This window comes from Loxodonta africana, chromosome 9 (assembly GCF_030014295.1).
Source record: "Loxodonta africana isolate mLoxAfr1 chromosome 9, mLoxAfr1.hap2, whole genome shotgun sequence".
Classification (NCBI taxonomy): Eukaryota; Metazoa; Chordata; class Mammalia; order Proboscidea; family Elephantidae; genus Loxodonta; species Loxodonta africana.
Window position 1 is genome coordinate 16517050 of NC_087350.1, and position 21946 is coordinate 16538995.

Here is a 21946-nt window from a genome sequence, read left to right on the forward strand (position 1 = left end):
AGGACCTTAACCCATTTTGATTTTGTTACTGTGCATGGTGTGTGGCACGGATTCTGTTTCATTTTTTTGCATTTGGAAATCCAGTTTTTCCCAGCACCATTTATTGAAGAGACGCTTCTTTCTCCATCAAATGGACTTAGCACCCTTGTCAATATCAGTTGACCATAGATGTGTGGGTTTGTTTCTGGGCTCTCAATTCTATTCCATTGGTCTATGTGGCTGTTGTTATACCCAGTATCAGGCTGACTTGATTACTGTAGCTGTATATTATGTTTTAAAATCAGGAAGTGTAAGCCCTCCTACTTTGTTCTCTCTCAATGCTGTTCAGCTATTTGGGGTCTCTTCCCATTGCACATAAAGCTGAAGACTGGTTTTTCTACTTCTGTAAAGGCTGCTGGAATTTTGATCTGAATTATGTTGAATCTACAGATCACAATGGGTAGTACTGACATCTTAGCAACAATATTAAGTCTTCCAATCTTTCCATTTATTTAAATCTTCTTTAATCTCTATCAGCAGTGTTTTATAGTTTTCATTGCATAAGTCCTTCACATCCCTGGTTAGATTTATTCTTAGGTATTTTATTCTCTTAAATGCTATTGTAAATGGAATTGTTTCCCTAATTTCCTTTTGAAATTTTTCATTGCTGGTGCATAGAAACCCAAGTGATTTTTGTTTGTTGATCTTGTACCTTGCAACTTTGCTAAATTCCTCTATTAGCTCTAGATATTCTATATATAGGATCATATCATCTATGAACAGATAGTTTTACTACTTCTTTTCCAATCTGAATACCTCTTATTCCTTTTTCCTGTCTTCTTGCTCTGGCTAAGACTTCTAATACAATATTGATTAACATTGCTGAGAGTGGGCACTCTTGTTCCCGATTTCAATGGGAAAGCTCTCAGTCTTTCTCATTAAGTATAATGTTGGCTGTTGGTTTTTCATATATGCCCTGAATCATACCGATAAATTTCCCTTCTATTCCAATCTTCTTTAGGGTTGTCATCAACAAAGGGTATTGTATTTTACCAAATGTATCCATAGAGATGGTGTAGTAGCTCTTTTCCTTTTGTAAAAATGGTGAAGGGGTAGTATCTGACCTCCTCTAACTTAAGCAGGATCAACAGCCCAAAGCTGATTCCTATGGGGCCGAGATCAGACATGCCTCCTCTCTCTCTACCATCTTTACCAATTCTGATACCAACCATCCCTCCCACAGTAATCCCTACTTCTCTGCTGGGTTTGATAATTCATTGCAATGTCCATACAGAACTCACAGACAATACTCACGATTATGGGGTTTATTAAGGCAGCAATAGGTTACAATTCAGGCTGATAAATGCTCAGGATACAGTTCTTCTATCAGAACAGCCTCTTCCCTGCAGTGCTCATAGGCGGGGCTTTCCCTTGCCCTCAGCCTCTGCCCTGCTCAGGCAAGTATTACAAAGCTCTTTCAGCTCCGCCGGTAAGTATCCAGAGACGCTCCACTCCACCAGTAAGCCTTGGCCCAAAGGTACTTAGCTTCCTCACTCTGTGGGCCAGAAAGCCCACTGTGCCAGCTACTGCCGGTCTGCTCTGCCACCGTTCTTTGTCACCGCTTCTCATGGTGTTCAGTGTTATAGTTTTCTTTCTCTCTCTGTACCCTGCTTCCAGGAGCCTCTCAGCGCAGTGATCCGGAGTCCAATGGACGAACTTCTTTTCTAGCTGTTCTTCCTTGGTGGTAGTGAGATTGCAAAACTCACCAATGCCCTTGGTGGGCCATGATTACCTTATCTGCGCAGTCCTGCCCAATCACTTGAGCGGGAGTTACAAGACCACGGCAAGAAAGGCCACACAAAAGCAATCCATCACACTACACCTTTGTTCTTTCTACTCATGTGGTATATTGCTTTGATTTTCTAATGTTGGACCATCCCTGCATTCTTGGAATAAATTCCACTTGGTCATTCATGGTATATGACTCTGTTGTGGAAAACAGTGTGACAGTATCTCAAAAAACTAAAAATAACACTGTGATATGACCCAGCAATTCTACTTCTAGGTATATAGCCAAAAGACTTGAAAGCAGAGACTCAAAAAGAGATGTGTACACCAATATTCACTGCAGTACTATATGCAATAAACAAAAGGTGGAATCAAAATAAATGCCCATCAACAGATGAATGGATAAACAAAATGTGGTACGTACCTACAATGGAACACTACTCTGCCAGCAGGAGAAAAGAAGTCTTAATACATGCTATGATATGGATGGAGCTTGAAGACATTATACTAGGCAAAATAAGCCAACACAAAGGACAAGTATTAGATGACCTTACTTATATAAAAAGACAAGAAAAGGCAAATATATAGAGAACAAAGTTTATTAGTGGTTACCAGGGACGAGAGGGAGGGGGAAATAGGAGTTAACAGTGATGGAAAAATCTCATTGATTAAGAGTAAAGTTGCACAGCTGATTACGGTAACTGCTGTCAGTAAGTTGTATACTTGTAAAAAGTTGAATTGACAAAAGTTATGTGATAGATATATTTACTACAACACCACAAAAAAAAAACAAAAAACAGTAGCTGCTGAGGCTGCTTATGTGCAATCAGAAACCTCATGGGGTCTGTGTGTTTCCTTGGTTTGGAGGTTCGGGGTCATGGTTTCACGGCACATATACGTTAACTAGCCTAATAATGTGTTTAGTGCTTCTGTCCTACCTCCTAGATCACTGCAAAATGTCTGAGGTTTTAAAAGCCTGCAAGTGGCATCCACGGCAGGACAATTGGTCTCTATTTGCCTGGGGCAACAGAGGAAGTAGGAGAGTCAAGAATAGGAGGAAATGGATGTGTGGCTAATTGCGTCCAGGAACAACTGTCTCTTCTGCCATGAGACTAGTAAAACTGGATGGTACCCATCTACATTACTGAAAATTTTGATCGAAGATTCTTTAAAAGAATCCCAATCAAAAGGAAGGAAATGCAGAGCAAAATTTCAAATTTTCATGTACTCCAGACTTTCTGGAGCCATGGAGGCTGGATGAACCCCTGAAACTATTGCGCTGAGATAATCTTTAAACCTTAAACCAAAATATCCCTTGAAGTCTTCTTAAAACCAAACAATAGTTTAGCTTAACTAGTAAAAGCATGCCTGCCTTGAGCATTGTGGCCTTTTAAGATCTATCCATATGGGATCAAATTGACAACAGCAACTCTAAAGTTAAGACAGAAACCTAGGGGGCAGTGAGTTAATGTTAATGGGCAAGGAACAACTCTGAAAAGAGTCAGGACAGCTGCAGAGCTCACAGAATGGAATCCACGTCACTGAATTGTACATACAGCGATTGTTGACTTGGTGTAGGTTTTGTTGTGTACGTTCTCAACAATAACAAAATAAGTGAAATTTAGAAAAAAAATGTTAACAGAATAAAAAGTGGAGTTTCTTCCAGTAATATAAGGCTGTTTCAATATTAGAAAAACTATTAATTAATCATATTAACAGAGCTAAGGAGAAAAACTGAGTAATCTCCATCGATGCCAAAAACAGCATGTGATAAAATTTAACATTCAACCTTGATTTCAAAAAAGAAAAATTCTGCATAAAATAGAAATGAGTATGTCTCAACCTAAAAGCTAGCCTAGTTTAATGATGAAACATTACAACACTGCCATTATATACATCAAGAAGATGAATCCACGATCATCACTTTTATTTAACATTGTTCATTCGCACAATTAGCAAAAGCAGTCGGCAGCTTAAAAATTGGAAGGGAAGAGGTAAAATTATTCACAACTGGCATTAATATACCTAGAACACCAAGCAATTAAAAGAATTCATTTTATATTAGAACAAAAAGCATAAAATTTATAAGAATCAAGCTTAATAAGAAATGTAAATGTCTAAAAAAAAAATTTTTTTTTTAGTTATTGAGAGAACATTTAAAAAGCCCTAGCTCATTAGAAAAACATAACGTGTTCTTAGAAAGTCCAAATACCAAAGAAGTATTTTATAAAACTTAAGAGAAATTAAAAGAATCTATTATGGGTACTAACAAATTTAGAATTTGACAAATGTTGACATAAAATTCCTATCAGATAATCAAATTAGGATATTTTCACATGAGCCAAAAAAGAAAATCTATTAACAGCATTTAAATCAACCAAACAAACAAACAAACCCAACAAACATTTCCATGCTTCACATATGAAGAGGATTTCAGCAATAGGAGTATCGGCCAAAATACCATTCTCTTGGCCTCCAGAGACATAACTTACAATTCACTTATAAATTCCAACCCACAACTATGCCCCATCTTTGGTAACTAAAAAGACTTTGATTATGTGTTAAATACTTTCTCCCTGTTCATCATGTTGAAGGAAAGAAATGAAATCAAATTAAAATTCATAACATGATTACGAATAGGCTATTAGTCTAATTTATATTACTACAGTATACAAAAAAGGGATTCCTCCCTATTATGATATAAGGTATGGTCATATCAGTGTCCCAAAGCAAGGAGCTGACAAAAATAATGAATTTCCAAAGTCAACTGAGCCACAACAATGAGTGCTGGGGATTGTCAGCTCATTCCTGGAGCTGAACTCAGATCACTGAACTCCTGGCAACAACAGCTGCATTTACAGCCATGTTTTATTTCTATTTCTTCACCTAAATAACTAATCTTAGACTTCATTTTGTAATGTCTTCTTTTCGCCATTTATAAAACAGTCCTGAAGGCAATTACCCAGCCTGCTTCCAGGATTACTAAAGTGGTAAAATGAAAATACAGATACAGCCACTTTGAAATGGTTAAGAACTGTATTACTTACATGTGACCTAAGAGAGGGTTATGACAGTGGAAGGCGCTGAACCACTCACCATGGGCTGATTCTCATCAGTGGTATTGGGAAGCAGGTGAAGAAGACTGTGCCAATGAGAAAGGGCTTCCTCCCCCACACATCAGACAGAGCACCTATGAGGGGGGCACTCAGGAAAGACAACAGGCCCTGGAGAAGACAAAAGAAACAAAGGTTAGGGTTGTAATTTGATTCCTCAGTACTTGTAATTCTTATTTTCTGAATGTATTAGCTGCAATTCATTTCATTGGCCCCCAAACAGAATAATCTGAAACATTAAATACAAACTACTTGTGATTGCAAAGTGACCTTTTAAGAATTCTAACAAAATTTTTAAATGTGCTGTTAGAGAAAAAAGGGGTAAAAAAGGGTTTTTTTTTTTTTTCAGAAGAAACTGGAAAAGAGAGGCGATGTGAACTATATATCCACAGTTGGCCCTAAAGATGAATACACGCCAAGCATATGGGAAGAAGCCAGGAACTCAATTCATTTCAATAAATATGTACTTCATATCTGGTGTGTGCAAAGCGGAGTTAACTGGTGCGATGAAGACACCCAAATGAACACAAGCCTTCTGGCTTCAATGGGTCTGTAATCTAAAACGGACGGATAGGATGAGAATGCACATACTAAATGTCAAAAAGAAAAGTAGATTCTCTGTCAGTCAACATAAAGGTTATATCTGCCTGGTGAATTTAGGAAGGAGATAGTGCAACTTGGATAAGAGTTGAGGCTAAGGGGAAGATTGAAAAAAAAAAAAACCATTGCTGTCGAGTTGATTCCAACTCATAGCGACCTTACAGGATGGAGTAGAACTGCCCCGTATGGTTTCCAAGGAACACCTGGTGGATTCCAACTGCCGACCTTTTGGTTAGCAGCCGTAGCACTTAACCACTACGCCACCAGGGTTTCCACGGGGAAGGTAGCTCAACATAAATACCACCATATATAAGCAAAGGAAGTGAAGAAACTAGCCCTACTCACCCACTACCTGCCAGTCACTTTGTCAGCCGGTCATTCTCATATCCATCACTCACCTGTCCTCAGCGCCCTGCGAGTTGGCCACAGGCCTGCCACGTAAACCCCGGGGTACCCAGGTCTCTCCCGCCGTGGCCCTCACTTCACATGCTGTCCGCACACACAGCCACCAGGCCAGCCGCCGACTCGGCGGGGCACCGTGTGTGTCAGAGAACTGCGCTCTGGAGGGTTCTCAGTGCCTGGTTTTCTGGAAGGAGATCACCAGATCTTTCTGCCGAGACACCTCATCGACTACATCATGCACGACTGCTTTTCAATCTCTCATTGGTAGTAACTTTTCTTCTGAGATCTGCACCTACAACCAAGTGGACTTTTCTACGTGCACATATCACGAGTGTGCCTGCCATCTCACTGTGCTATAGCAACCACCTCCGCGCACTTACGCTGTCTCCTTATTAGGTAACATAGGAAGTAACTCCCTCTCTTGAAGCTATCTCCTTATTTAGGTATGCTTCCTGCTTCCGGCTCAGATGAGAAAAACAAGAAACTGGGGTCACAAGACCACCCAAAATGGGCAAGAACCGGGTCTGGCCCGCCTGACATGTGCAATACTGATGACCATGTCCTTTGGATGACCTATGGACGTGAGAGGCTGAAAAACACATCCTGTCTACACCCTGGATGTGGGCAAAATACCATCTTTGCAGCCCCCCTCTCACACTGAGCAGGCATAGAAGACCCAGCCACCCCGGGAATGCCTTTTCCAGCCAGACCAATCAGCAAGCTGGCCCCACCTTGAGGCATTCCCGAAGACCCCAGACCCAATTTACTTATATAAACCCCTTGAGCTCTTATTGTTTGAGGAGCATCTTGGCGACAGGAGTCCGAGTGCACTCCTTTACATGGCCTAATAAATAAAGCTGCTTCTTTCTCTTTCATTCGCTATTGCTTTGAATGAGTCAGGTTACATAAGCACATCATTCCCTGTAAACCTCCTCTCACATTTCCCACCTCGGATAAGAAGGCATCAAAAGCTGTCTCCCTCTATTTCCCAAAGGCTATTTTTCAGACTATTCTTTCTTCTTCATCCTCTCCTTCTATCCCCTGCTATGACACACTTCATCTCAGAAGCCCTCCGCATTTCTCGCCTGGATTAAATTGCAAAACAGTATTCTTACTGGCCTCTGACCCCAGTCCTGCCTCCCTCCAATTTGCCCTCTACATACCCATCAGGGGCCTTTAGAAGCTGCAAACCTCAGCTCTTTGATTCCTTTAAAACCCTTCAATGGCCCTCCACTGGGCAGAGTTTAAAGTCTTGTGACCCTAATACTCCCCAGCATGTTTCCTCCTTTACAAAGTGGGCAATTGAGAACCTGACATAACTAAGGCTATGATGAACCTATAAGTTTTTTTTTTTTTTTTTTTGCCTTCCTCTGCCAGCCTTCTCCTTTTTGAATATCTTTGTTAACAACTTTGTTTTGTTCTGTCTACACAGAACAAAACCTGTGACTTACGACCCCCCACATGGAGGAAGAACCCAGATGTCTGACATGTATATCTTTAACCTGATAAGGAAATGGCCGGCATATATCGCTTTAGTCTGATACCAAAAACCAAACCAAACCCACTGCCGTCGAGTCGATTCCGACTCATAGCGACCCTACAGGACAGAGCAGAACTGCCCCATAGAGTTTCCAAGGAGCACCTGGCGGATTCTAACTGCTGACCCTTTGGTTAGCAGCCGTAGCCCTTAACCACTAAGTCACCAGGGTTTCCTTAGTCTGATAAAGTCTCCGTAGCCCTTAACCACTAAGTCACCAGGGTTTCCTTAGTCTGATAAAGTCTCTTTTAATTAGCTTGTAATGAATAACTCATCTGGCCATGCCATCTGCGGGCTACAAAGACATTTATAAACCTTGTAAAAATCATATATGAGCTCTAATGTAAAACTGCCTTTTGGGATTCCATAAAGACAGCCTGCATTGCTGCCAGATTCCCCACTGGTGTCACCTCCTAAATAAACTTTCTCTCTCTGACCTGGAGTACGTTTCATTGGCTTGACTGCTCCAATCGGGCAACAATCTTTAGCTAAAGTATTTATGGATGAAATAATGAGCATCTAAAATGTGCTTTTTAAATACCATGGACAAAAATGGGGGTTGGAGGGGAGAATGGGCTGGATGAGACAAGAGTGGGAAAATGCTGATAATTAATGAAACTGGGTGATGCGCACATGGGTGTCAATTATGTTATTCTCTCTACTTTTGTGTTTGAATTTTCATATTGTTCCTGTTAGGTGCTGTTGAGTCAGTTCTGACTCATAGAGACCCTATGTACAACACAACAAAACACTGCCCAGTTCAGCGCCAACATCACAATTGTTGTTATGCTGGAATCCATTGTTGCAGCCACTGTGTCAATCCATCTTATTCAGGGTCTTCCTCTTTTTCACTGACCTTCTGCTTTACCAAGCATGACATCCTTCTCCAGGGACTAGTCCCTCCTGATAACACATTCAAAGTATGTGAGGCAAAGTCTTGCCATCCTTGCTTCTAAGGAGCATTCTGGCTGTACTTCTGCCAAGACAGAATGGTTTGTTCTTTTGGCAGTCCATTGTATATTCAATATTCTTTGCCAACACCACAATTCAAAGGCATCAATTCTTCCTCAGCCTTCCTTATTCCTTGTCCAACTTTTGCAGGAATATGAGGCAACTGAAAACACTATGGCTTGGGTCAGAAGCAACTTATTCCTTAAAGTGACATCTTTGCTTTCTAACACTTGAAAGAGGTCTTTTGCAGATCTGCCTAATGCAATGTGTCATTTGATTTCTTGACTGCTACTTCTATGGGTGTTGACTGTGGATCCAAGTAAAATGAAATCCTTGACAACTTAAATCTCTTCTCCGTTTATCATGATGTTGCTTATTGGTCCAGCTGTGAGGATTTCTGTTTTCTTTATGTTGAGGTATAATCCATACTGAAGGCTGTAGTCTTTGATCTTCAGCAGTAATGCTTCAAGTTCTCTTCACTTTCAGCAAGCAAGGTTGTGTCCTCTGCATAACACAGGTTGTTAGTGAGTCTTCTTCCAATCCTGAAGCCGTGTTTCTTCATATGGTCCAGCTTCTCGGATTATCTGTTCAGCAATATAGATTGAATAGGTATTGTGAAAGGATACAACCCTGACCCACACCTTTCCTGACTTTAAACCATGCAGTATCCTTGTTCTGTATACAAGTTCCTCACGAGCACAATTAAGTGTTCTGGAAATCCCATTCTTTGAAATGTTATAATATGATCCACACAGTTGAATGCCTCTGCATAGTCAATAAAACACAGGTAAACATCTTTTTGGTATACTTTGCTTTCAGCTATGAGCCACGTGACATCAGCAATGATATCCCTGTCCTCTTCTGAATCCGGCTGGAATTTCTGGCAGTTCCCTATCGATGTACTGCTGCAATCGCTTTGAATCACCTTCAGCAAAATTTTACTTGCCTGTGATATTAATGATATTGTTCAATAATTTCCACAATCTGTTGGATCACCTTTCTCTGCAATAGACAGAAATACGGATCTCTTCCAGTTGGTTGACCAAGCAGCTGTCTTTCAAATTTCTTGACAGAGACCAGTGGGCACTCCCAGCGCTGCAACCACTTGTACAAAAATCTCAATTGGTATTTTGTCAATTCCTTAAGACTTATTTTTTGCCATTGTCCTCCGTGCAGCTTGGTCTTCTTCCTTCAATACCACCGGTTCTTGATCATAAGCCACCTCCTGAAATGGTTGAACGTCGACCAATTCTTTTTCGTGCTATGACTCTGCGTATTCCTTCCATCTTCTTTTGACGCTTCCTGCATTGTTCAACATTTTCCCTGCAGAATCCTTCAGTACTGCAACTCAAGGCTTGAATTTCTTCCTTTAGCTCTTTCAGCTTGAAAAATGCTGAGCAAGTTCTTCACTTTTGGTTTTCTATCTCCAGGTTTTTTCACAATTCATTACTTTGTCTTCTCAAGCCGTCCTTTGAAATCTTCTGTTCAGGTCTTTTACTTCACTTCTTCCTTTTGCTTTAGCTATTCAATATTCAAGAATTTTATATAGGACCCCTCTAAAATCTGGCCTCTGAACACATCCTATATGCTGGCTACATGCAATACTTCTAGTTTTCCCAACATACCATGTTTCTTTGCGCCAATGCAGAATCTACTAGAAGGCAACAGGTTTCCTAAGCATGCATGTGCTTCTACACTGGACCAAATAAACTACTAGTCATTCTTTAAGACCCCAAGGAGTAACATAAACAGTTACTCTTATCTTTTCAAGCAAAATTTAACACTCAGAGTTTGGGGCAAAACAAACAAATGAACTCCTCCCACCAGGTGCAGATCTCCTCTCTTGTAACTTACAATTATTTACAAATATGCTAACTCAATTACAATTATTTGCTATTTGTCTATCTTTGTTGGATTAGGAATTAAAATAAAGTCAGAGGGATGATGTTTCTTTTCACCTTCGTGCCCCGGTGCCTATCACATACACGCACTCAGGGGCTGGCAAAAATCAACTCTCAAAAATGCTTGGTCAATTGAATAGAACTTTTAAGAGGAAATCAACTCACAGAAGTTTCCAAAAAGGAACAGGATTTTGAATCCTACCGGCCACCCCTTAAAACCAGAGTGCAAGGTGAAGACAGGTAAACTGAGGTAGGGTAATTGAGAGGGAGGATGGAAGGGAGGGAAGGTAAGCTGAGGAGAAAAGCTTTTTGTTTCTCTCAGATTAAAATGAACTCAAGTCCCAGGGATCAAATCTAGCCATTTCTGAGCCAGAGGGGCCTTCAAGGGTATTAATGAGGCTTGTTCTCATATTAAGAGAGACTAAAAGATTGAGCATTAAAAGATCTGTCTTAATTTAGAGCTAAAAGACTGCAGAAACAGAGCTCAAATTCAGGATTTTTATCTGCCAGGTTCACGAATTTTAAAAAATAAAATCTTTCCGTATGCTGTCAAAATTCTCTGTAAGTATCAAGTATCCGAGTATCTAGGTGGTATAGAACTGGTCAAGAAAATTATTTAAAGAAATTTAAGAAGGCACGGCAAAAGACATTACAACCACCAAAACAAAACCTTTTTAAGTGCAAAAAACCCAAGAAAACTTATTGGATATATGATAATTTCAGATTTCACATACTGCTTTAATAGACAGAATGTATGCCATTCTTAAACAAAGGATATATGAAGGCCAAGTATTACAGTTATATTTAAAATAACACAGTTTTTATAGAAAAAAAGATTATCATCTTTAAGATTATGGATTTAAATTGTAATTTAGCCCATTTATTAAATAATATTATCTAAATAAAATTCTCAGTGACAACAACAGGCAATGAAAATACCCTCTGGAAAACTCTACTTTTTTATTAAGGTGCTAAAATACAGTTAAGTGTTCGACTACTAGCCAAAAGGTTGACAGCTCGAACCACCCAGAGTGCCTTAGAAGACAGGCCTGGAGATCTGCTTCCAAGAGGTCACAGCCTTAAAAACCCTATGGAGCAGTTCCACTCTGCACACATGGGGTTGACATGAGTCAGAACTGACTAGACGGCAACTAGCAACAGCAAGAAAATAAAATTTAATGAAACGCTTGCCTCTTTGGAAAAGTTTTATGTTCTAAAAAGCAAATACTTTCTTCTACGCCAGAGTTGTTTCTTGAGTCCCTAAACTGGTCCTAAATCCATTCCATCAGGCCACATTATCAGAGTTATAACTAAGCAGAACATTTTGCACCTTGATTGACAGAGCAAGTGCTTCAATAGTCCTAAAGTTGTAGAGCACAATTTGCAAATGAGAATAAACTAAACCAGGCTGACATCAAAGCCGTTTTTAGTCTGAAATATTCCTATTATACAACCACAGCCCAACAAGTACTAGATAAAACATGGTTGATAGGTCTCAGGGTGTGGATGGCAAAGTGAACCAACAGTTAATCACGGTCACTTCAGTGTAGCTATCCTCCAGTCCAACTAGGTGTGTAAGGTGCACAATTACTTGGCCAGTAATTCTGACATGGCCTTATAGGTTCTGATTTGACAAAATGGTAATTAAATGCAATTATCCAATAAATTTTCAAAAGCACAAAGAGAATGGCAAATACAACTCACCTGGAGCAAACATTTATAAAGCTTACAATTTATATTGACACCATAAAGGCTTAAAAGGCTTCAGCATATATTTCCTTAACATATGCAGTTGGCAAAATATTTGGCTAAAACAATTTGTGTCAAGACCCTTAAAATGTTTTAAAACTAATAGTAGTGTTTTGTTTTCCTTCAAACATTGTAATTAACTTTACAACAGAGTTTGATGAAACAACAGCTAAAGAATGAAGTACGAAGTCATTTAAGCATTTCTGAAAATTTTTCATTCTTCTGTGAAAAATATCACATTTTACAAAAAACGATTCAAGTTCCACTGATAAGCCAGGAGGAACTTGAAACACGTAAACATATGCTACCCACAAATCAGATTCATTTGTTTTTATTTTTCATATTTTACTAATAACACATTTTTACATCTCATGTCTTTAAGTAGATCAAAAAGAAAAATCTCACCAATGGAACTGTGGTTCTTATTTACATATCTAACAAACGTGAATCTTCTCCCACAAAAACAATATTAAACCAGGGGTCAGCTTTCTGACCTGGGACATTACTGAGACCCTGCACAGTACAGAGCGCACATAAATCAGATTAACAGGGCAAAAGGGAAACCAGTCACATAAATTAAGTTTAACTCCATTAAGTGATTACCTGGAAAGTGGATTTGTGAGGACGAGAAGGGTCAGAGAATAGCTATGAGCCAGAAACTCTAGTAAAAGAGCAATATGGGCAGGGGAGCTGGGGCTCTTGGTGTCAGGGAGAGGGATAGTAAAGGGAGAGAAACAAGAAGAGTCGCTAAAAGAAAACAGGAACAAACAAAAGCAGAATGAAAGAGCAAATCAAACTTATTTAATGAAAATATAAAGAAACAGGCCTTTTCTTTGTAAAGTATGCAAGTATGGCCACTGTTTCAAATTCTGATTCCAAGAAATCTCAGCATATATTTTAAAATAGTAAGAGCTAGCATTCATCTATACCACACATTGTCCTATACATTTCACACGAATTCTACCTGTGAGGTAGGTCCTATCAAGATACCAGCCCAAGAACTCAGGCTCACGAGTGGCAGAGGCAGGGTTCAGCACAAGCGTCTGTCTGGCTCCATAGCCTGACTGCTGACTCTTAAGCCCATAATTCAGAAAAATTATTAAACTAACTTATTATTAACATTTCACTTCCTCTAACCTAAAGCATATAAAGTATCACGCTAACCTACTTGTAAGTACTAGTGGGTAAATTAACATTCTGTTATAAAAGACTATATATAAAAAGTACAATGCCATCTCTCTCAAGTAGGTTGTTAATGATTTATTCACAGATAATATAAAGGATAATCTTTATTCCAGTTCTTCTTCAAATTAAGAATTTAAAAGTTTATTCTGTATATGTATGTTCATATGCATGTATTTTCTTAAATAATATTTTACTGTGTTTTTAGTGAAAGTTTAAACAGCAACTTAGGTTCCCATTTGATAATGTCTATACAAATTGTTCAGTGTCATTATACTTCTAGCAGTTAGCAGCCAAGCTCTTAACCACTGCACCACCAAGGCCCCTATATGTGACCATACATACTTTTTTGGTTATTGATGGTGTTGTTGCCAAATTACTTGTGTCATATTCTTTAGTACAAATACCCACATCTGGTGCTACAAGAGACGGTATGACAGAGTAGAATCATACAATATTTGTCCTTGTATGACTGAACACTAGTGAACAAAGACCAGACGAGTTGTGGAATGACATCATGGACATCATACATGAAGAAAGCAAGAGGTCACTGCCAAGATAGGAAGAAAAGAAAAGACCAAGATGGATGTCAGAGGAGACTCTGAAACTTGCTCACGAACGTCGAGCAGCTAAAGCAAAAGGAAGAAATGATAAAGTAAAAGAACAGAAGATTTCAAAAGGCGGCTCGAGAAGACAAAGTAAAGTATTATAATGACATGTGCAAAGAGCTGGAGATAGAAAACCAAAAGGGCGTTTCTTAAGCTGAAAGAACTGAAGAAAAAATCAAAGCCTTGAGTTGCAATAGTGAAGGATTTTACGGGGAGAATATTAAATGACGCAGGAAGCACCAAAAGAAGATGGAAGGAATACACAGAGTCATTACACCAAAAGGAATTAGTTGATGTTCAACCATTTCAGGAGGTAACATACCATCAGGAACCGATGGTACTGAAGAAAGAAGTCCATGCTGCTCTGAAGGCATTAGCGAAAAACAAAGCTCCAGGTACTGACGATATATCAATTGAGATGTTTCAACAAACGGATGCAGCACTAGGGGCTCATTCATCTATGCCAAGAAATATGGAACACAGCTTCCTGGGCAACTGACTGGGAAAGATCCATATTTATGCCTATTCCCAAGAAAGGTGATCCAACCAAACATGGAAATTATAGAACAATATCATTAATATCACACGCAAGCAAAATTTTGCTGAAGAGCATTCAAAAATGGCTGCAGCACTATATCAACAGAGAACTGCCAGAAATTCAGGATGGTTTCAGAAGAGGACGTGGAACCAAGGACACCATTGCTGATGTCAAATAGATGCCGGCTGAAAGCAGAGAATACCAGAAGGATGTTTACCTATGTTTTATTGACTATGCAAAGGCATTGGACTGTGTGGATCAAAACAAATTATGGATAACATTGGGAAGAATGGGAATTCCAGAACACTTAATTGTGCTCATGAGGAACTTGTACAGAGATCAAGATGCAGCTGTTCGGACAGAACAAGGGGTTACTGATTGGTTTAAAGTCAGGAAAGGTGTGCGTCAGGGTTGCATCCATTCACAATACCTATTCAATCTGTATGCTGAGCAAATAATCCAAGAAGCTGAACTATACGAAGAAAAACGGGGCATCAGGATTGGAGGAAGACTCATTAACAACCTGGGTTATGCGGATGACACAGCCTTGCTTGCTGAAAGTGAAAAGAACTTGAAGCACTTACTAATGAAGATCAAAGACCACAGCCTTCAGTATGGCTTGCGCCTTAACATAAAGAAAACGAAAATCCTCACAACTGGACCAATGAGCCACATCATGATAAACGGAGAAAAGACTGAAGTTGTGAAGAATTTCATTTTACTTGGATCCACAATCCACGCCCATCGAAGCAGCAGTCAAGAAATCAAACAACACATTGCATTGGGTAAATCTGCTGCAAAGGACCTCTTTAAAGTGTTGAAAAGCAGGGATGTCACCTTGAAGACGAAGGTGTGCCTGACACAAGCCATGGTATTTTCAATTGAATCATATGCATGTGGAAGCTGGACAATGAGTAAGAAGACTGAAGAAGAATTGACGCTTTTGAATTGTGGTGTTGGCGAAGAATGTTGAATATACCATGGACTGCCAAAAGAACAAACAAATCTGTCTTAGAAGAAGTACAACCAGAATGCTCTTAGAAGCAAGGATGGCGAGGCTGCGTCTCACACGCTTTGGACATGTTGTCAGGAGGGATCAGTCTCTGGAGAAGGACATCATGCTTGGCAAAGTACAGGGGCAGCGGAAAAGGGGAACACCCTCAACGAAGTGGACTGACACAGCGGCTGCAACAATGAGCTCAGGCACAGCAACAAATGTAAGGATGGCGCAGGACTGGGCAGTGTTTCGTTCTGTTGTGCACAGGGTTGCCATGAGTAGGAACCAACTCGACGGCACCTAACAACAACACGATTGACTTCCCCCACACATCTGTCAGTTTGTTGTACTGCGAGGGCTTGTGTGTTGCTGTGATGCTGGAATCTATGCCACCAGTATTCAAATACCAGCAGGGTCACCCATGGTGGACAGGTTTCAGCTGAGCTTCCAGACTAAGAAAGACTAGAAAGAAGGACCCGGCAGTCTATTCCTGAAAAGAATCAGGCAGTGAAAACCTTATGAATAGCAGTGGAACATTGTCTGAAGTACTGCTGGAAGATGAGCCCCTCAGGTTGGGGAGGAAGGCATTCAAAATACCACTGGAGAAGTGCTGCCTTCTGAAAGCAGAGTTGACTTTAATGACATGGGGATGGAGTTAAGCTTTTGGGGCCTTCATTTCCTGATGTGGCATGACTCAAAATGAGAAGAAACAGCTGCAAATATCCACTAAAAATTGGAACCTGGAATGTACAAACTATGAATCTAGGAAAATTGGACATCATTAAAAAAGAAATGAAATGCATAAAGATCGTTATCCTAGGCATTAATAAGCTGCAATGGACTGGTATTGGTCATTTTGAATCAGACAACCATAGGGTCTACTACGCTGGGAATAACAACTTCAAGAGGAATGGTGTTGCATTCATCGTCAAAAAGGACACTTCAAGATTATCAGTGACAGGATAATATGCATACACTTAGTAATATTATTCAAATTTACGCACTAACCACTAAGGCCTAAGATGAAGAAATTGAAGATTTTTACCAACTTCTGCAGTCTGAAATTGATCAAACATGCACTGAAGATGCACTGATAATTACTGGTGATTGGAATGTGAAAGTTGGAAACAAAGAAGGGTCGGCAGCTGGAAAATATGGCCTTGGTGATAAAAATGATACCAGAGATCACATGACAGCATTTTGCAACACCAATGACATCTTCACTGCAAATACCTTTTTTCACCAACATAGCGGCAACTCTATACACAGACCTCTCCAGATGGAACACACACACAGGAATCAAATTGACTACATCTGAAAGAAATGATGGAAAAGCTCAATATCACCAGTCAGAACAAGCCAGGGGCTGACTGTGGATCAGATCATCAATTACTCACATGCAAGTTCAAGCTGAAACTGAAGAAAATCAGAACAAGTCAATGAGAGCCAAGTATGACCTTGAATTTACCCCACCTGAATTTAAAGACCATCTCAAGAGTAGATTTGAAGCACTGAACAGTAATGATCAAAGACCAGACAAGTTGTGGAATGACATTAAGGACATCATACATGAAGAAATCAAGAGGTCATTAAAAAGACAGGAGAGAAAGAAAAGACCAAATGTGTGTCAAAAGAGACTCTGAAACTTGCTCTTGAATGTCGAGTAGCTAAAGCAAAAGGAAGAAATGATGAAGTAAAAGAGCTGGGCAGAAGATTTCAAAGGGTGGCTTGAGAAGACAAAGTATTATGATGACCTATGCAAAGATCTAGAGATAGAAAACCAAAAGGGAAGAACACGCTCAGTATTTCTCAAGCTGAAAGGACAGAAGAAAAAATTCAAGACTCGAGTTGCAGTATTATCAGGAAAATATTAAACGACACAGGAAGGATCCAAAGAAGATGGAAGGAATACACAGAGGCATGACACAAAAAAGAATCAGTTGATGTACAACCATTTCAGGAGGTAACGTATGATCAGGAACCGATGGTACCGAAGGAAGAAGTTCAAGCTGCACCGAAGGAGTTGGCAAAAAACAAGGCTCCAGGAATTGATGAAATACCAACTGAGATGTTTCAACAAACAGGTGCAGTGATGGAAGTGCCCACTCATCTATGCCAAGAAATGTGGAAGACAGCTACCTGGCCAACTGACTGGAAGAGATTCATATTTACGCCTATTCTCAAGAAAAGTGATCCAACCAAATGCAGGAATTATCAAACAATATCATTAATATCACATGCAAGCAAAATCTTGCTGAAGATCACTCAAAAGCAGCTGTAGTAGTATATTGACAAGGAACTGCCAGAAATTCAGGGTGGATTCAGAAGAGGACGTGGAACCACGGATATCACTGCTGATGTCAGACTAATCCTGGCTGAAAGCATAGAAGACCAGAAAGATATTTACCTGTGTTTTACTGACTATGCTAAGGCATTTGACTGTGTGGATCATAACAAATTATAGATAACATTGCAGAGAATGGGAATTCCAGAACACTTAATTGTGCTCATGAGGAACCTTTACATGGATCAAGAGGCAGTTGTTCGGACAGAACAAGGGGATACTGATTGGTTTAAAGTCAGGAAAGGTGTGGGTCAGGGTTGTATCCTTTCACCATACCTATTCAATATGTATGCGGAGCAAATAATTGAGAAGCTGGACTATATGAAAAAAAACGGGGCATCAGGATTGGAGGAAGACTCATTAATAACCTGCGTTATGCAGAAGATACAATCTTGCTTACTGAAAGTGAAGAAGACTTGAAGCATTTCCTGATGAAGACCAAAGATTACAGCCTTCAATATGGATTACACCTCAACATAAAGAAAACAAAAATCCCCACAACTGGACCAGTAAGCAATATCATGTTAAATGGCGAAAAGATTGAGGTTGCCGAGGATTTCATTTTACTTGGATCCATAATCAACACCCATGGAAGCAGCAGTCAAGAAATTCAAAGATGCACTGCACTGGGCAAATGGGCTGCAAAAGACCTCTTTAAAGTATTGAAAAGAAAATGTCACCTGAAGCCTAAGGTGCACCTGACCTAAGCCATGGTGTTTTCAATTGCCTCAGATGCATGCAAAAGCTGGGCAATGAATAAGGAAGACTGACGAAGAAGTGATGCCTTTGAATTGTGGTGCTGGCGAAGAATACTGAATATACCGTGGAGTGCGAAATGAACAATAAATCAGTCTTGGAAGAAGTGCAACCAGAGTGCTCCTTAGAAGTAAGGATGGTGAGACTACATCTCACATACTTTGGACATATTATCAGGAGAGATCAGTCCCTGGAGAAGGACATCAGGCTTGGTAAAGCAGAAGGTCAATGAAAAAGAGGAAGACCCTCAACAAGATGGACTGACACAGTGGCTACAACGATGGACTCAAGCATAGCAACAAGTGTGAGGATGACGCAGGACTGGGCAGTGTTTCATTCTGTTGTGCACAGGGTCACTATGAGTAGGACCTGACTCGACGGCACTTAACAACAACGATTGACTTATTCACTTAGCATTATGTCCTCCAGGTCATTCATGTTATGTTTCACGGACTCATCGTTGTTCTTCATGGTTTCATAGTATTCCATTCTATGTAGGTACCACATTTTGCTTCATTGGTTGAAGGGCACTTTCGCTGTTTCCATTTTTTCTATTGTGAATAATGCTGCAATGAACATAGGTGTGCGTATGTCTGTTCGTGCCACTTCTATTAGGTCTCTACAGTATATACCTAAGAATAGCATTGCTTGATCATGAAGTACCGTATTTTTATGCAAACAATGCGTGCCTTCTGTTTGCTTGCCAGCAGTGCTGCCCCCCCCACAAGCTATTTTTGTAAACACATTATGCCAATTTTTTTTACATGTTGCTATAAAAAAATTAGCATAGCATGCTTACAAAAATACCTCGTGGGTGGGAGTGGCTGGCAAACAAATGTTGAAGGAGCAAGTGGCTTACATAAAAATAAGGTAGCTCTATTTCTAGTTGTTTTTGAGATAGTGCCATATTGTTTTTCATAATGATCGTACCATTTTGCAGTCCCACATGCAATGGATAAGGTTTCCAATCTCCCAGTATCCTCACCAACATCGGTCGCTATCTGTTTTTTTCTCAGTGGCATTTTAGCTGGGGTGAGATGGTATCTCACTGTAGTTTTGATGTGCATCCTTCTAATGGCTGATGATCATGAGCATCTTCTCATGTGTTTGCTGGCCGCCTGAATGTCCTGTACGTATGCATTACACACATGGAAAGCATTCCATAATATCCACGATTCCAAACAACTATGAAAGGACTTTCAAGATGTCTTTTTTTTTTTTTTTCAAAATAAGGACTCTTAACATCATCCAATATTTCCTGTGTGTGCTTATGCTAAGCTACTATGGCAAGCACTGCTCATAGCTTATCTCATTTAAAAAGCACCATGAGACAGTTCAGTAGCAACTCCTAGGACTGCAGAAATATATTAAATGTCCCTGGAAGAGTGTCCTGGCAAGAGATCTATGATCAGACTTGGCAGTCATGTCTAGACTGGGAAAAAGCATATATGGATTGAAGAGAGCCTGCGAGGGCCTCTGTGGCCCCGCCCTGACTTGGCTCAATGTGTCTCGCACTTTCTCCCCTTTCCAAGCCCTCCCTGTGATGTCAAAGCTAAGTATGTCTACACTGCACCCAAGAGTCTAGACAGAATTAAAGCTGCCTGCTTTAGAGCTGCTCTCTTCATTCTAGACATAAATCACTCTAGATGTAAATCAACCTGGGACATATAAGGTTCCTTATCCCTTTCTTCTTATCTATTAACTTGAAAATTACAAGAAGTTTCAAGATATACACAGGGCAGTGAGACCAGCAGGACTTATTGAATAAAATGAATTACAATCACTCTGATTATTCACTTCACCCAACAGTCACACTGAAGAGTTCATATGCCAAATCAAAACTTGGTGTCTTAGTTATCTAGTGCTGCTATAACAGAAATTCCACAAGTGGATGGCTTCAACCAACAAAAGTTTATTCTCTTAGAGTCAAGTAGGCTAGGAGTCCAAATTCAGGGCAAAGCTTCAGGGGAAGGCTTTCTCTCTCCGTCAGTTCTGGAAGAAGGTCCTTATCAATCTTCTACCGGACTAGGAGCTCCTCAGTGCAAGGACCCCAGTCCAAAGGACATGCTCTTCTCCTGGCACTACTTCTTGGTGGTATGAGGTCCCCCTGTCTTTCTGCTCACTTCTCTCTTTTACATCTCTTGTAAGATAAAAGGTGATGCAGGCCACACCCTAGGGAAACTTCCTTTACATTGGATCAGGGATGTGACCTCAGTAAGGGTGTTATATTCCAGCCGAATCCTTTTTTACCTAACCCAACCTTGCCTCACTAACTACAGGCAGAAATTGGGGTTTACACCGCAAAGAAAAATTACTTAACCACTAGGCCACCACGGTTTCCTCTGACAAAGTGTAGGAAAAATGACTTATTGCTAACCACATAACAACATCTAACATATGCTTCAATGTCATAAAAGGAAAAATTGATGTAGAAAAATGATTGGCAAGTAAGAGTTTGGGAATCTCAGAAGTGGAATCAGGTATGAGTTAATTTTGTTTATAACTGTTAAGAGGGACAGAAAGTAAATTAATAGCCATTAAAATATGGCGGGATATTCATAGAATACACTTCTTAAAAATAATCGAGCAATCCTCCTCAGAAAAATAAAAATTTAAAAGATAACTCACGAAAGTAGCAGGCAAATATGAAAAAATATCCAACCTTACTTGCAATCAAAGATAAATAAAATTAACAGAGAGATACCATTTTCAAGCTATTAAGCTGGTAAAGATCTAAAAATAGTGCTTGTATTAGAGTGTAATGAGACAGACACTTATATACTGCTGGTGGAATGTGAAATGGCACAATTGTTCTAGAAGATAATTTGGTACTGTATGTACCAACAAAACCAAACCCACTGCCATCAAGCTGAACTGCCCCACAGGGCTTCCAAGCCTATAAATCTTTACAGAAGCAAACTGCGACGACGTCTTTCTCCTGTGATCCTATGCACAAGACCTTTTCGTATGCACAAGACCTTTAAAAAGGCTCAAGCCTTTTTGCTCACTAGTTACACCTTTACAACTCTATTTTTAGGAAATGATTTAAAAAAAATGTCAGGCAATGATTTATTATAAAACTTTCATTACCGAATTATCTCCAGGAATTTGAAACTGAAAATCCTCAGTATAGGAATATGGATGAATAAATTACAGTATGTATATTTACATGTTGGAACTGTATATAGCCACTACAAATAATACAAGCAGTTCTTGCTTTGTATGGTAGTGCCATATCGTAAAAATGACTGTGTAAGCTGAAACTATGTAAAATAAGCTTAATAATAAATTGAAAAATTATGATTATTCCCTGATCTTTAAAAATTTTTGTCAAAACACTGAAAACTCTCTTACTGTCAGTTATAAATGTTTGTTGTTGCTGTTAGATGCCGTCAAGTCAGTTTTCTACTCCTAGCAACCCCATATGATAGAGCAGAACTGCTCCATAGGGTTTTCCTGGCTGTAACCTTTACGGATGCAGATTGCTGAGTCTTTCTCCCA

The 21946-nt window shown here is 39.7% G+C and overlaps 1 protein-coding gene across 3 annotated transcripts in view; it reads right to left on the reverse strand.

Moving 5' to 3' along the window:
- MFSD14B (major facilitator superfamily domain containing 14B) overlaps nucleotides 1-21946 on the reverse strand; it is a 123343-nt gene that overhangs the window by 38566 nt on the left and 62831 nt on the right. For all 3 annotated transcript variants that reach the window (XM_023540233.2, XM_010600655.3, XM_064291081.1), the window contains exon 4: nucleotides 4864-4991. In XM_023540233.2, coding sequence (XP_023396001.1) covers nucleotides 4864-4991 — 128 coding nt within the window. The remainder of the gene's footprint in view (nucleotides 1-4863; nucleotides 4992-21946) is intronic.